The following is a 15,795-nucleotide window of genomic DNA, read 5'->3' on the forward strand; positions in this document are numbered from 1 at the left end:
GCCATTTTAACCATAGGGCTTTCTTGCGCAAGAAATTCATGTTGCCTGTCTACACTGGCCTCTTGCGCAAGAACAGTTGTGCAAGAGGGCTTATTCCTGAGCGGGAGCATCATAGTTCTTGCGCAAGAAGCCCTGATTTTATACAGTAGCATGTCAGTTTACTTGCGCAAGAACACACGGCCAGTGTAGACAGGCAGCAAGTTTTTGCACAAGAGCGGCTGCTTTGGCGCAAGATCGTGCCAGTGTAGACACAGCCCTTGACTTTCATTTTCATTTTGATTACTTAGGCTGGAGCTCCCTGCCTTTCCCCAGCACAGCTCTGTCACTGGCATCTCACTAGGAGGCAGTTAGGTCCCTCTCCCTCCAGAGCTGGAGCAAAAGTGTGTGGTCCTCCTTTTATCTTGCTACACGCCCACAGAAAGAATGATAGGTGGAAGAGCCCATCACCACATTATTGTATTCACTAATTAGGCCTAATTTCTGACACACCAGTTTTTGTTCATTAATTTCCAGACCCACATTTTTTTGTTTACCATGCATAATCTTAACACAGTCTTTGGATTATAAATCAGCAGAGACATCTTTTAAACTCAGAAAGGGCAGTGAATGCAACCTCAGTGGAGCTTGTACTACACCTCTACCATCGCTCGCTCTGAGGGAGTTAGAGCAAAGAGGCTACAGGAAATTCCAATTCCTGTTCAATCCTCAGCACATCAGGAGGCAGTTACTTCAAAGGAAAGATGTTGTTGGTCATCTCAAAATGCTGAGGTGATATGTGTAGGATACTTTTACGCCCATCTGCTTCTGTTTAAGTGCCACCTACCACAAACCACCAAAAACTCTGAAACAACCAACCTCCACACAGGCTGAATTTTTCTTTGAGTTTTCCACCACAGCAGCTGCAGAAGTGGTAGCAGCGGTTATGATCACTAGTATGTATCAGCTGTTGGCATTTTCAGCAGAACTTCATTTGTCCCTGCTTAGAAGAGGACTGTGCAACCTTGGATAATATGCCTGTTGTATTTTCTAGTGGGTGATTATAAGAAAAATCTTGCTATATATTTTGGAAATGTGCATTTGGCTCTCTATCCATCTGTCTGTGTACCATGCTAATTCTATATTGTTCCAGTTAAATCATCAAAATATTGTGTGGTATCAAGTCAAATGCATTACAAAGGTCTAAGTACTGTGACAGGGTCAGGTCAGAGGGCTACAGGAGAGTAATTGAAGGGAAATATATTAGTCCTAGATTAAATAGGTCCCTGTTCCCAGTGGTAGACTTACAAGGGCTGATCCAGAACCAGCAGGAACCTGCTAGAATCAATCAGAGTGATCAGGCCAATTAAAACATCTGGAACCAATTAGGAGACTTCCAGACTCAAGGGATTCAGACTAATCAGAACACATGGGAGCCAATTAAGAATCAGTTGAGACTGGTTTAAAAAGGCTGCCCTTCTGTTAGCTCAGTGTGGAGGAAGGAGTTGATGAGTGAAAGCGCAGTGGAGTGTTTGGGAGGAGAAAGTTCAATCAGATACTAGGAGGAAAGAACCTTTGCTAATAGAGGGCTCTTCAGACTAGCAAACAAAAGTATAGCAAAATCCAGTGGCTGAAAGTTGAAGCTTAGCAAATTTAGACTAGAAATGAGACATGAATTTCTATCAATAAGGGTAATCAACCATTTAAATGACTTACAAAGTGTTGTGATGGATTGTCCATCACTGGCAACTTCTAAAACAAGACTAGATGTTTTTCTAAATGATATTCTCTAATTAAAACAGAAATTAATTCAGGGAAGTCCTATGGGCTGTTACACACAGAAGGTCAGGCTAGAAAATCACAATCATCCCTTCTCACCTTATTAATATAATAAAGTTCCAGGACTGTCAGTCTGTCAATGAGTCATTCTGAGATACGGAATGTCTGTTACATCAGTGTGGAATGATAAAAACAGTTGCAGGCATAGCTGAGAGCTCTTTTTGTTTAGAATATCATCAGGTTCAAACTTCTGTGCTGCTTGTCTGTGTTTTCTCACATACTTAAGCCTTCACTCGCTTTATTTCTCCTTGCAATAAAGCAGACTCCTGGAGGACGCAGTCCAAAGACCCAGAATGGACTTCTGAGTCCACCACAGGAAGAGAAGCTGAGCAACAGTCAGACATCACTTTATGAGATGTTACAAGAGAAAGGAAGGTGGGTAGGAGTGAGTTTGGACCAGTCAGCACTCCTTCCACTAAGGTTCAAAAACATCAGAGAGAAGACAGATGCTCATTTTGTGGATGTGATTAAAGAAGACAGGTAAGAAAAAACTAGCTACATAATTTAAAAACAGTATGGGAAGCAAATGTGCCCCATGCATTTAATCTGTATTCACCTGCTCTTGTGTAATGTTGGTCATCATGCTGTACATTTTCTAATTTTTAGCTCTCTCTTCTCTTTAGTCTGATGAAAGACTATTTCTTTAAACCACCTATTAACAAGTTTAGTTTGAACTTCCTCGATGGGGACTTGGAGATGGCTTACAGGACCAGCTATCAGGAAGAGGTATGTTCCTTTCACAGCGGTCTTCCAGTATTATGTCCAAGTGTTGAGGTGGTAAAGTGCTGTGTATTCTTTCTATTTGTTTTAGACGTGCATATGGTGTGTTGTACAATATAATCAAGCATGGAAAAACTTATTTATGTTCTCGTCCACTTCTCACCACTACCTCCCATATTTCAAACAGGTTATAAAGAATGCTCCTGTGAAGACGTTTGCCAGTGCTACCTTCAGTTCACTCCTGGACGTGTTCCTCTCCACAACAGTCTTCCTCATACTCTCAATCACTTGTTTCCTGAAACATGGGATGGCCCCAGCCCCTCCCCCGCCTGCAGCAGTTGTGGTGTTCATCATTGCCATCCTACTAGAGGTGCTGTCTCTTATCGTCTCAATTAGGTAAATAGAGTGAATCAGAGTATGAGAAATGGCTGGGGTCACAGCTCCTAAAAGAACCGAAATGGTGGCTGGCTTGAAAACTTCTGTTTTAAAGCAACTTCTGGAACTTGATCTCCCAGTTGGTGGGGTTTAGAAACAAGGTTGGAGGGTGGGAGAGAGGGAAGATGCTATTTTATCCACAACTCAGCAGTGAGTAAAGACAATTTGAGGTACTTTTAATTAAAAATAGAATGTTGTACATATTGAATCTTTCTCTGCCTGCTGTAGTGCATTATGATTTACCAGGATTTGCCATACTGGATCAAAGTCTGGTGTCCTACCTCTAACACTGGCCTCTACTTGCTGCTTGGGAGAGAAGTTACACTCTTTCTTGGTGTCAGTTGCAGCAGTGATGCTGCCCTATCGTACCATGGAAGTGAAGAATAAAATGTGACAGAGATGTAGCAATCATTTAAATATAGAAACTCTTATTACACCACTGGTATGACCCAGTATTTCTGTTCTTGTGTTCTTAAGGAGTCTTGTGTTCTTAAGGAGTTTTGTAACACGTTGGCTGGAAAAGCAGCTGGGAAGGGGCGACAGGTCTAAGCAACCCATGATGGGGGCCGAATTTTCACTCTCAGCTCTCCATGTTCCACCCTCATAAACTTTAATAATTTAATAATAATAATACTTTGTCAGGAAATTAATTTTATTTTCAGATAAATAAATTTAGGGTGGGATTCTCCAATGTTCTCAGCATTAATCTAAATCTGTTCCCATTGAAGTCATTGGGATTTTATCCATTAACTCCAGGGGCATAAAGCTAAGATAATCCTGTATATAACTTGAGTACAGCCAGTCCCCAACTTACGAACGAGTTACATACCAAACACTTGGTCATAACTCGATCTGTTTGTAAGTCGGACCCCATTCATTTAAATGTGACCGCGCTGTTCGTAAGCACGGATCGCGTTCATAACTCGGGGACCAGCTGTAATGCACTTAATGGGAGTTGGTCGTAACTACGAACAGTCGTAAGTTGATGTATTTGTAACTCGGGGACCAGCTGTATTTTGTTTTATTTTGCCTTCTGCATTTTTTTTCTCTTGTCAGACTCTTTGTTGGAAAATATCTTTATTTACTATGTAAAGTAAAGACTTGTAGTTATATATTTTTCTTGGATAAACACTTGTTAGTCTAAACTGGAAAATCCAATTTCCACTGGAGTTTAAAAAGCCGATTAGCTCCCTCCTATGAGGCACTGGAATATTACAAATTTTCCCCTCCTCGTCCTTTTCCTACCCATAATTCACTCTGGCTCTATCTGTAGTGCTGTATGCATTCCCAGAGAAACAAAAGCTTTATTAAGCTGAAGTTTAAAAAAAAAAAAAAGCAGCTCACCCCCTTAAAAGGATATTGTCGTTTTCTCACAAAAACCACAAAAGTTTACTTCTGCAACTTGAAATTAAAGTGATACAACAAACAAAACTTCCCTAAAAAGTATGGAAACACAGTGTTAGAGTCCCCCAAGAATGTAAGTTCTGCCTTTCTGCTCCACCAGCCCCCCAGTCCGCATGTCTACCACGTCTAGTATTTAAGATGAAAACATTTATAAAGGAATTTTTAACCAGAACTATTCATCCTGTTCCAGTGGATCCTAAATCTGTTTTACTTGCACTGCTTGCCACTAGAATTAAGCAATTCAAGGGTATGTAGCTTTAGTACTTGACATAAACTTCTGTGATACTTAAAGTGAACCTCTGCCCCAATGATTGGGCTACCTAATTTTTGTTCAGTCTCTAAAATATGAATAGTCTCAGGTATAGTAACTGTAAGTCTCACCACATGAAACTTTGTAACAGTTAAAATCTGATACACTTGGTGAATTTTCCCAAGCTATGGTTCCAAATATGGTCTTTCCTGGTGTTAAGCTATAAAAAGTCTGTCTCTTTCTCTCCTGTAACTGAACGTGGTCTTAAAGAATGCAGGAGTAGTGTGAGGTAGCAATTTAAAAACAGATGCACTTGGGTTTGAATGCTTTAGTGATGCACAATTAGCGTACCACCAAAAATGCGGTAGTCCAGTTAGATCACTTGGGATTCTGTCAAATTCTGTATTGTGTGGACAGGACTCTCTCCTTGTCGCCGTTTGTTCTGTGGGCAGTGCGATGCAGGGCCAAAGTTTAGGTAGTTTGGCCAACTAACTTTTTATACTACTTTGTAATTTTCTAATTTTAAATTGAATATCAACTATGATTTTCCAGACTAACTAATATTTGTGGGTTTTGAAAGTTATGTTTCTTTCACTTTTCTTTAATAACTGATAGTTTTGTGCCTCCTCAGCTCCTGTGTATATTTTTCCCCCTGGGAACTATCATGTTTTTTGTTTTTTTTTCTTTTCAATTAATAAAAAATCAGAGTAAAAGGAGTCCTGTGTTTCATAGGGATAAACTTCCCCACACAGTGTTCTGCTTCCCCACATGGTTCACTCAGCACTTGAGAGGATTGGGCCTCTAACATGTAAGCAATTGAGGTAAGGACCGTTCCTCCCTCAAGAGTGCTTTGTGCAGTGCCAGCCACATTGGCGTTTGCAATAGCAGATGCAAATGGGCTGCTGGCAAAGTGTGTGAGCTGCCAGCTGGCCTCCCAAAGTGCTCAGCACGACCTCTTTTTATGTACCGAGGTCCTACTGATCCAGTCAGCCACGAGGCAGCCGGCTATGAGCCCACACTCTCCTCCCATTCCTCATTATTAAGCAGGAACTGAGCCTGATGCTATAGAAGAATTGCTGTGGATTTCAGAGGGCAGCTTCTGTCAAGCTGTCTGGCTTTGGGAAAGCGAGTTCCGGCGACTTCAAAATGCTAGAAAAGCATCTGCCCAAACTGTGTTCAAGTCTGCAGCTAACTAATTAACAGAGTTGTTTGCTCTCTATGCACACTCTCACTTTTCCAATGCTCTTAATATTATTTTAAATAATATTTTTACTTACAAAACTATTTACTTTATAAAATAACCCTTTTTTTTGTAAATGGGGAAAAATGTTATTTTTCCACACACTCATATCTTCCAAGTTATAGAAGAGATTTTCTTCAAGCACTTTAAAAAAAAAAAAAAAAAAAAGAATCATCTTTTGCCAAAGATGGATTGTTTCAGGAAGTTATGAGTGAGTAATAACATGGAATTATACTCTGATTAGGAATGCAACATTAACTGGACTGACCATATTATAGATAAATTAGATTGGTTAAGTGATGCATTAGAGAGGGGGGAAAAAATCTTGTTTTGTGCTTTAATTTTTGTTCCAGAATGGCATTCTTTCTGGAGGAGGTGATGATTTGTACTAAGCGCCTGCTGGAGGTGATTTCTGGCTGGCTGCCTCGACATTTCATCGGTGCAATCCTAGTTTCCCTCCCAGCTCTTGCAGTTTTTTCACATTTCACCTCTGACTTTGAAACCAACATGCATGTAAGTGAATGTGTCCAGCATATTAAAGCTATGGGTTTTTTTTCATTTAAAGATGAATTTTTATTCCTAATTGAACCGATTGTAGAATTGTGAATCTGTGATGGCATATGCAGCCCACGCTGGCACCAAAAGGAGTCTGAGAGGGCTGGTAGTCTCACTGTGTGCACCTGGGGAGGGGATAGATTTAAAAGAGGAGAAAGGTTAGCTGAAGAGGTAGGAAAGAGAATAAAATTAGTTCCCTCTGTCTGGGAAGGGCCTGTTAGAGGGCTAGGCGTCCGGAAAGGACTCCATTCTGCTCTGGAGGTAAGCCTAAGGGACAGTCAGGAGATGCTGAGGGATATTGGCCTGCTTGAAACCCTGGGAAGATGGAGGTGTGTGCTAGTCTTAGACTGTGGTGGGGGAGCCAGGCCCACAGATTCTGCATTGATTAGAAGAGTCAGATGAGAGCATTCCAGAGAATAGAGGATCAGATTACACCAACCATTGTTCCTGAATTATTGGGTCCTGAGCTGGGAGCTTTGCAGAGGCAACTGGCTGTGTTCAAGGAACAGCAACAAGCCTGCAACAGGGATAGGTAAACTGAGTCACACTCCAATCAGTTTTGTGGGACTACCGGAAGATAGATGAGAGAGGCAGTGATAGTTGGCTGCCCAGCAGTGGACACAGTCTGGAGGCAGTGATCAAAGTTAAGGAAAGGGAACCCTGAAATAAAAAATGGCTCTATTTGCAGAGTTAAAGGATGCTGTAAGAAGGCATGTCCTATTAAGAATTGTAGGAGACTCTGGGTAACTTTGTGTGGATAGTCCTGGGGAACTGGTAGAATTAATTCCCTGACCAGAGATTTTTCTGGAATTCAGTGTCTGCAGTTTAGGCAGGAGTACCGAAGACACCTGGAATAGCACTTTTGACTGCTGGAGAACAGCCTATCATATATACAGTGACAAAACCCAAGTAACACTGGGCCTGACTTCTGCTTGTTTTGCATAGGCCTGTTCCCTCTAGTACTGGAGCCCCTCTTAAATATTTTGAAAATACAGTAAAAATAACAACGGAATTTGTGGGTCCTCGTCCCCTCTTAATTTTAGGTCGTATGTGCTGAATGCCCCACATACTAGCAAGTAGAAATAGTATTCATTACATAACTGTTCATGAACCTTCCTTTTTTGGTCCTGTTTCAGGTCCCCCAGAGTCAGTGGGTTGTTGGTTCACTCTCCAAGAGATGTTCCAGCTGGCCCTGTGCTCGGTGATGCTGCAGCAAGCATGGAGCTCTGGAAAAAGGGAACCAGTCTGTAGAGGGTCAGGTAAGTGCCATATTTTACTATGACATGGTTTTGCAAAGTTTTTTTTAATTAATAGCATTATATACCCTCCCTTTATGTAAAATAATAATAATTAAAAAAAACTTTCCAAAGCCATGCATACGTAGTAAAACACGACACTTCCTGACCCTCTGTAGGCTGGCTTCATGCTGGGGCTTCACTTGATGTGAGCACCAATGCCCTGCCACTTTAGGACACTTGAAAGTGGGGGAAAGAATAAATTTAAATGAGGTTATGTACAGACTTTAAAAAAAATCAGCTTAGCTATTTCTTAGTTATTGAAAAACTGTGAGCATGGTTTAAAAAATGTCAGTTATGCAAATTTTACTAGTTTGCCTTTTGTGGATAAACTGTGTGTCTAATTATAATGTGGCCTTGCTACTTAGTTCAACTGTTGTGGTACCCCAGAAAACATAATAAAGCTTTTCAGATTTTCAACACAATTGTAAAGCAAAGCAATGGTGTCCCACTCCACCCACCAGAATCCATAGAGAGCGGCACACTCGATGTTAAGGAGAGTAAGACCTGCAGTACATTTTTGTGACATTCACTAAATTAATGTTGTCTCTTCATTGATTTTCCTAACACGGCCCTCATTAGTACATCACGTAAGCTGGACTTTAGCAGTTGATTATTGCCGTGTGGCATTCTGGAGAAATTAAGATATTTCTCACAGTGCCTCTGCTTTGTACTTCAATTTACCTATCTAGTAAAGACCTAATGGAAGGTTTTCTGAGATTCTAGGATTTGAGACTTGGAACAGAAGGGAAGAATGGAGAACCACCCCATTAGCTTGGCACAAATACCAGTTTCACAGAGCATCAATTAACATTTTGTTAAACTTCTGCCCACTTTTGTTCCTCAAAGGAATAATTATCCATGTTGAGTGCAGCACTTAGTGGAATAATAATATCCTGCAAAATATATTATTAGGGCCAGCTAGTTTGACAGAGTTTCTGGGACTCAACAGATGTTATGTTTTCAACCCGGAAGTATAATTTTATATCCAATTTAAAACACCAGTGTGATTTAATGAGTAGCCTTAGGAGCATAATTGAGTATATGATGGTAATCTGTGGATGCTCAAACTTAATGGCTTGAATAGGAGGAACTGAGTACAAAGGTAAACTGAAGATGGAATTCTTACTATTGAAAACTATGACAAATTATCTATGGTGGAAGCTTACTAGCTTTTGGACAGCAAGAACTTTTCTAGATGTGTAGTGCTGTTTGTTAATTGAAAAGGCAATATACATGATTATTTAGGGTATGGATCATTTTCTTGAAAGTGGAAATTGAGTTCTCACCATTCAGATAATTAAATGCCTTATTTACACTGGGATCTATATGTGTAGGGGCTCTACCGGACAAGAACAGGCTAACCTGTCATTCTTTCTCTTCATTGCAGTATACCATGTTTATGTGTTGTGCGATTCTCATCACCATTGTCCAGTACTGTAACTTCTGCCAGCTTAGCTCCTGGATGAGATCGTTGTTGGCCACTATTGTAGGAGCGGTGCTTCTCATCTTGCTCTACATCTCTTTATGTCCAGACAGGTGAGCATTGCATGTTATCGCTGTAGGCAAGGTGTCCTATTGAGATTTAAAGGTAAATTTAACACGTTCGGGTCCAAAATAGGAAGTGTTCGTTTCTGTGGAGCACAAGCCTCTGGTACAGACAAATGGGGTTTGTTCTGTTCCTTGTCAGTCGGATGGGGAGGTGCCAGTTTGAATGAGGGATATTTGCACATGGTTCTGCCCCTTCCTCTGGTCCCTGTAGGTTAATTTTGCATTTTTTCCTGCCTTGCTTCAAGAAGTTGTTCATGTCACTGGCTGATCAGCCATCATGGCTTATTTTGTCCTTGCCCTAGCTATAACTCAGAATGAAGAAAGAGTAAGAGAAATGGAGAAACCAGTCAGAAAAATCAAACTTTGTCTTGTCTACCATGGAAACCATCAGCCCGCTGTCATGTGACTAGGTTGCATGTGTGCTCCACTGCACTTACTCAAGATTTGCTTGGGTTCGCCGCCATCATTTCCCAGTGTGAGCAGGTCTGAATCCAGATGAGTTTGCCATGTTTTGGGCCACCTCCATAGATTTCTTCATCATTACCATCTTACAGATTCATCTGGGAGATCTCCATGACTTGTAGGAAGATCAGTCTGAAATACTAGAATCCTTTTCCTGTATCTATGGGTACATCTACACAGCAAGGCAAAACTCAAATTAAGCTATGCAACTTCAGCTACATCAGTTGCGTAGCTTAAGTCGAAATAGCTTAATTGGGCTTTTGGTGCTGTCTGCACAGCAGGAAGTTGAATGAAGAGCACTGTTCCGTCAACTTCCCTTACTCCTCATAAAATGAGGGTTACAGGAGTCGGAGTAAGAAGTCCTCCAGCTCAACATTATTTCAAAATAATGGTTTGCAGTATAGACGTGCTCTTTGTTATTTCAGAGTAATATCAGTTATTCTAAAATATGCTTCTATGTAGATGTGCCCTATACGAAAGTGCCCCTCTCAATGCAAGGGATGCTTGACTAAGGATGTATAACCCAGCTCTTCTCCGTTTCCCTTCTCCCTCGTGTTTGGAACGCTCTAATCCCTGAAGAAACTTCAAGACTTGTTCTGGTTCCTTTTGTCCTCACCCCCTCTTGACTTCTGTCCAGGGTTTTATTTTTGGCTTTAGGTCATCAGAAATCCCTGAACCTGACACCGCAGCTTACTCTAGAAAAATGTTTCCCCACAGAAGACAGAGATTCAGATTTTTAGCAGGACCCTTCATGACATGTTCTGTCTGTTTCTTCCTCATCAGAGGATTCCAGGAGGTTGTATAACCACTTGAAGAATGGAATCATATTGTCTCCCTGTGATGTAGTGGGGGGCTGTATGCTCTGTATCCGAGGTTCCCCTGTGCTGTGATGTGTGATTCCCACTGACTCACCCACATGTGGATTGGCCCAGACACCTGGTCCCAGCCTGGGCAGTTAGCAAAGGTCTTCCCGGGGGAGAGAGAAAGGAAGGGAAGTGGAAACAAAAACCTGGCTTGGGGGCAGGGTCTGGGAGCGAGGCAGTTTCTGGCTGGGAAACATGAAGGTAACAGACTAAGCTGAGTGCTGAGGAGTGAGGGGGCGATTGACCCCCTAACCCAAGGGATCTGAGGCATCCTGGCCCTGACTCCTGTAGCCTACACTGTGCTGTATCCTGGAGAAGTAATAAACCCTCTCTATTCTACTGGCTGGCGAAGTCTCATCTGGCCATTACGGGGATGCAGGATCAGGGGAGGGTCCCTGAAACGCTGCCACAGTGGTGTCGGGTGGGATGCACTGCACCCCATGGGTGGCGTTTCCAGCAGTGAGTGACAAGGAGCAGTAGAAAGAAGGGGAGTGCAAGAGCCAGGCATGCTAGAGGCAGAGTGAAGTGACTCCTAGCAGTTGTGGGGCGCTGCAGCATTCGGTCGGTGAGTCTACGCCCCGGGAATCAGCGGGGAGATGGCCTACGCCCGACTCCTGAAGGCAGATCTTGTACGGCTATGCAGAGAGAGGGGCCTGGCCATAGGGAAAGCAACCAAGGCCCAGCTGATTACCCAGTTGGAAGAGAGAGACCGGTCCAGGGGCCTGGATCCTGTCCCAGCAGGGAGCAGCCAGACACCTCCTGAGAGCATCCCAGGCTTTCAGACCAGAGGGAGGGCTGGAGTCCACCAGACAGACGCGGTGCCCACCAGGCCATGCTCCACCAGCAACGGTTCATCCAGAGCAGGGTCTATCCCAGCAGAGCTGCGGCAGCTGGAGATTGAACTGAGGCTAAAGAATTAGACGATCATAGGGAGGAGCACCAGGACCGAGAGAGGCAGCAGCAGCATGAGCTGGCCATGGCAGAGTGGAGAAGCCAAGGAGCCCCAGTTGTGGTGAGTGGGGAGGACCCCATGGGACCCGGGGCGGCCACACGCTTTGAGAAGCTCGTGTTGGCCCAATGTAAAAACATGGGGAACATGGACAGGTTCCTTAGCTCCTTTGAGTGGGACTGTGAACTACACCAGATCCCCCGCAGTGGACCGGCTCCAGCAGCTCACCCCCTTGCTGGATCAGGAGGCCTCAGGGGTGCTCAGACAGCTGGAGAATCTGCAGCAGGGTGATTATGAACGGGTCAAAGATGCCCTGCTGCATAAGTTTGGGCTAACCCCTGAGATGTACAGGAAGAAGTTCCGGGGCATGCAGAAGGAGCCACGGGAGACCTATGTAGCTATGGCCTCCTGCCTGGCGCAATACTGCTGCAAGTGGGTGTACGGGGTCGGAGCCCAGACCGCAGAAGACCTGCTTAAGCTGATAATGCTGGAACAGTTTTATGAAGCGTGTACACCCAGCCTGAGGCTGTGGCTCAAGGACCAGAGGCCAGAGATCTTGAAGCTGCCAGACGTGTTCACAGACAGCTGGACCCAGAGAAAAAGGGAATCATGCAGAGACTGGTTTTCAGCTGAGCAATGGAGGAAGTCACCTACGGGGTGAGCCCAAGAGACAGGGACCAGCCATCCGCCCCCCCCAGAGAGACAGCTAGGGCCCGGATAGAGACTGCCTGAAGGGTCCCACTGGAACTAACCTGCCATCTCTGTGGGCAAAGAGGCCACAGGAGGGCTCAGTGCCCCAGGCACCAGGACAGGTCCCACAACCCGAGACTTTCCAGGGTTAACTAGCTGGGGCTGGGGGAAGGGCAAGCCACCCTAGAGGCAGGGGCCGGCAGGCAAACCTCAGCTCAGAGTGAAGGGAAGGATGCTCAGGCCAACTTCCCTGGGAGATCTGTCCCTCTGGAGGCAGTACTGGGTTTGGGGGTAGGGCGGCCCCTGTGGAGCGAGTGCCTTGTGCCCCTGCAGGTGGATGGCAGGGAGCTAACAGGCTACTGGGACACGGGTGCGGAGATGACGCTGGCCCGGCCCGAGGTAGTAGCCCCAGTCTACATGGTACCTAACACTCGGTTGACTCTGAGGGGCATAGATGGGACCCCGCTTAAGGTGCCTGTAGCCTGGGTGTGTCTGAAATGGGGGCCAAGGAGGGCCCCAAGGAAGTGGGGTGCACCAGCACTTACCCACAGAGGTGCTGCTGGGGAATGACCTAGAGGAATGGCCAGACGAACCCCACAGGGTCCTGGTCACCACCTGTAGCCCGGTCCAGCGAGGGGCTGACAACCCTGACCCAGGGAAGGGCTCCCTGCCGGGGGCTCAGGGCCCCATCCCAGCAGACATGAGGCCCAGCAGGGCTAGAGCCCCAGACCCAGGCAAGAGGAGTGGGGGACAGGTCCCTGTCCCTGCCCCAGCTGCAGAATTCCAGGCTGAGGTGCAGGCAGATCCTTCCTTGCAGATGCTGAGGGACTGGAGTGGCCTTGGCGCAGCTCAGCCCCTGGGGAGAAGCTGCCAGGAGAGATTCCTGTGGGAGAGGGGATTCCTGAACCAGGAATGGCTTCCCCCAGGGAAGGTGGAGATGTGGGAGTCCCAGCAGCAGCTGGTGGTCCCCCAAAAATATCATCCCAGGCTGCTGAATCTGGCCCATGATGTCCCATTAGCGGGGCACCCAGCTGACGCTGCTTCAGGCCTATTACTGGCCCGGGATATTTGCGACTGTGCAGTGGTACTGCCAGACATTTGACTCCTGCCAGAGGGTGCAGAAAGCCCGGGATGGGGGGAAGCTGCCTTGAGGTGCCAGCCCATCGTAGGGGAGCCTTTCCAGAAGGCAGCAATAGATGTAGTGGGGCCTGTCAGCCAGGCACCCGGATGGGGAAAAATACATCCTGGTAGCAGTGGATTTGGCTACCAACTGCCCCGAGGCCGTGGCTCTGCCATCTAGCGAGGCAGACACGGTGGCAGACGCACTGCTGGCCATTTTCAGCAGGGTAGGGTTCCCCAAGGAGGTCCTCACGGACCAGGGATCCAACTTCATGTCGGCCCCACTCTGGTGCCTGTGGGATAAGCACGGGGCCCGGCTCACCTGGGCCCCAGCGTATGTTGCCCAGTCCAGCGGGCTGGTGAGGTTCCAGGGGACTGTGAGGCAGATGCTGGAGGCCTTCATTCACCAGCATCCACAGGACTGGGACAAGTACCTGCCCCAGCTGCTGTCTGCACACAGGGAGGCTCCCCGAGGGTCTGCCAGGTTCTTCCCAACCGAGTCAGGGTGCAGAAGGGGCCAGGACCCCCTGGGCTTGCTGAGTGAGTTATGGGAGGGTGAGACCTCCCCAAATGGAGAGTCGGGGGTGGAGGATGTCCTGGCTTTCTGGGAAAGCTTGCTGAGCTGATGGGCCCGGCCGGAGAGACTGTTGGCAGAGCCCAAGGGAAGTGGAAGGGCTGGTATAACCACAGAGTGGGCCCGCGCCAGCCCCCTCAAAGCTGTGCAGCAGCTGCACATGGGGGAGTCAGCTCCTGCAGGGCACCGCTGTGGCAAGCCCAAGCCAAGGGGAGCACCAGTGTCACCGCTGCAGCTTTACCTGGCAGGGGGCCCAAACTTCCCCAGGTCACAAGTGGAGTGACCCTGCTCAGTTCGCTCTCGGAGGGGGGAGAGATGTGATGTAGTGGGGGTGCTGTCTGCTCTGTGACCCGGGGTTCCCCTGCGCTGTGATGTGTGATTCCCACTGACTCGCCCACATGTGGATTGGTCCAGACACCTGGTCCCAGCCTGGGCAGTTAACAAAACTCTTCCCCGGGGGAGAAACAAAGGGAGGGAGGCAGAGACGAACACCTGGCTGCGGGGGCAGGGTTTGGGAGCGAGGCAGTTTCTGGCTGGGAAACATGAAGGGAACAGACTAAGCTGAGTGCTGAGGGGGGGATAGACCCCCTAACCCAAGGGGTCTGTGGCATCCTGGCCCTGACTCTTGTAGCCTACACTGTGCTGTATCCTGGAGAAGCAATAAACCCCTTCTATTCTACTGGCTGGCTGAGTCTCATCTGGCTGCTACGGGGGGTGCAGGATCGAGGGGGTTCCCGACATGGTACCACACTCCCGTACAGTTCAAGCTTTTTATGTATTTCCCCTGTTGAGCAATCTGCTCTCAGTGAGGAGGTTGTTTCTTGCAAGGTTGTTTCTCCCATTGTCCACCCACACTGTTAAAACTGGACACTTTCAGAAGCTTACAAAGTTTCTTACCACAAACTTTGGCTCTCTCATCATAAAGTGTAACTCTGCAGTGGCCTCTGACTGCCTCCCACTGGAGCCCAATCTTTTACCTCCTTCTCAGAGTTTTCCTGGACCAAACAGTGCAGGAAGCTGATGGCCACGCTACATACTCATCAAAGCAAATCCCCTCAAGATGTATCAAAGGCATTCTCCACATCTCTGCCAAGGTTTTCAGATCTGGATCTAGTAAACAAAAGCACATTTTAATAGACCCTTTTTTGCACAGGGATGGATACCAGTGCCCTAGGAGGAAAAGTGGGCCCCCTTTGGAAAGAACTCAGAACTGAAGTCAACCATCAAGACAACATTAAGCAGGCACCTTCTCTTTCTCTCATTCTGCAAGTCCCTGAGTGGAATGTGAATAATGTGCTAACATGTCCTTGAAGTATAATTTTATTACAGGACTTCTCCACAGTAACTACTGACAGCTGTCCAGGTAGCACGGGAGAATCTGGAACTACTTCAAGTCCCGGTAGCTAGTGGATGGATCAGTCAGACACGCCTTCAAGATCTGCCTTCAGTATCATCACACCTTGTGCCTTTTTCTTCAAGTTCAGCGGCTTATTTATCATTTTTTGTCAGCCCAAGGTGGTTGATCTTTATTCCATTGCCTCTCTGCCTCTCACATTCTCTCCTGGAAAGTGGTTTAAGAAGCCATTACCACAGTTAATTGTGTGGGGATGTGAGTGTCCCTTCCCTGTAATTTTCCCAGATTTTTTACGAAGGAAAAGGCAGTTCTTTGCTCATGTCCCAGCTTGTTGCCTGAGTTGTAACTTTCCTCATTAATAAGAACATCTCATCCAAGTTTCTGACTTCACCACAGGGCACAAATGAATTTCTTTCTAGGCTGCACCGGAGTATAAGTAGGCCTCTTACCTAGTGATGCTGTTCCAGGGTCCCAATAATGGACACAAACTCTCTAGATTGACTGCCTCTGGATGGATCT

The 15,795-nt window shown here is 46.2% G+C and overlaps 1 protein-coding gene across 2 annotated transcripts in view; it reads left to right on the forward strand.

Annotated features, from left to right (window-relative positions):
• Window positions 1–15,795, forward strand: part of ADCY9 (adenylate cyclase 9) — a 98,202-nt gene that overhangs the window by 68,774 nt on the left and 13,633 nt on the right. Inside the window, exons 4-8 of one of the 2 annotated variants that reach the window (XM_006130610.5) lie at window positions 2,078–2,295; window positions 2,439–2,541; window positions 2,723–2,931; window positions 6,218–6,377; window positions 9,105–9,253. In XM_006130610.5, coding sequence (XP_006130672.2) covers window positions 2,078–2,295; window positions 2,439–2,541; window positions 2,723–2,931; window positions 6,218–6,377; window positions 9,105–9,253 — 839 coding nt within the window. Of the gene's footprint in view, window positions 1–2,074; window positions 2,296–2,438; window positions 2,542–2,722; window positions 2,932–6,217; window positions 6,378–9,104; window positions 9,254–15,795 lie in introns of both variants that reach the window. The other variant, XM_006130609.5, reaches the window with a different exon arrangement.

Source organism: Pelodiscus sinensis, chromosome 15 (assembly GCF_052426305.1).
Source record: "Pelodiscus sinensis isolate ZL-2025 chromosome 15, ASM5242630v1, whole genome shotgun sequence".
NCBI lineage: Eukaryota > Metazoa > Chordata > Testudines > Trionychidae > Pelodiscus > Pelodiscus sinensis.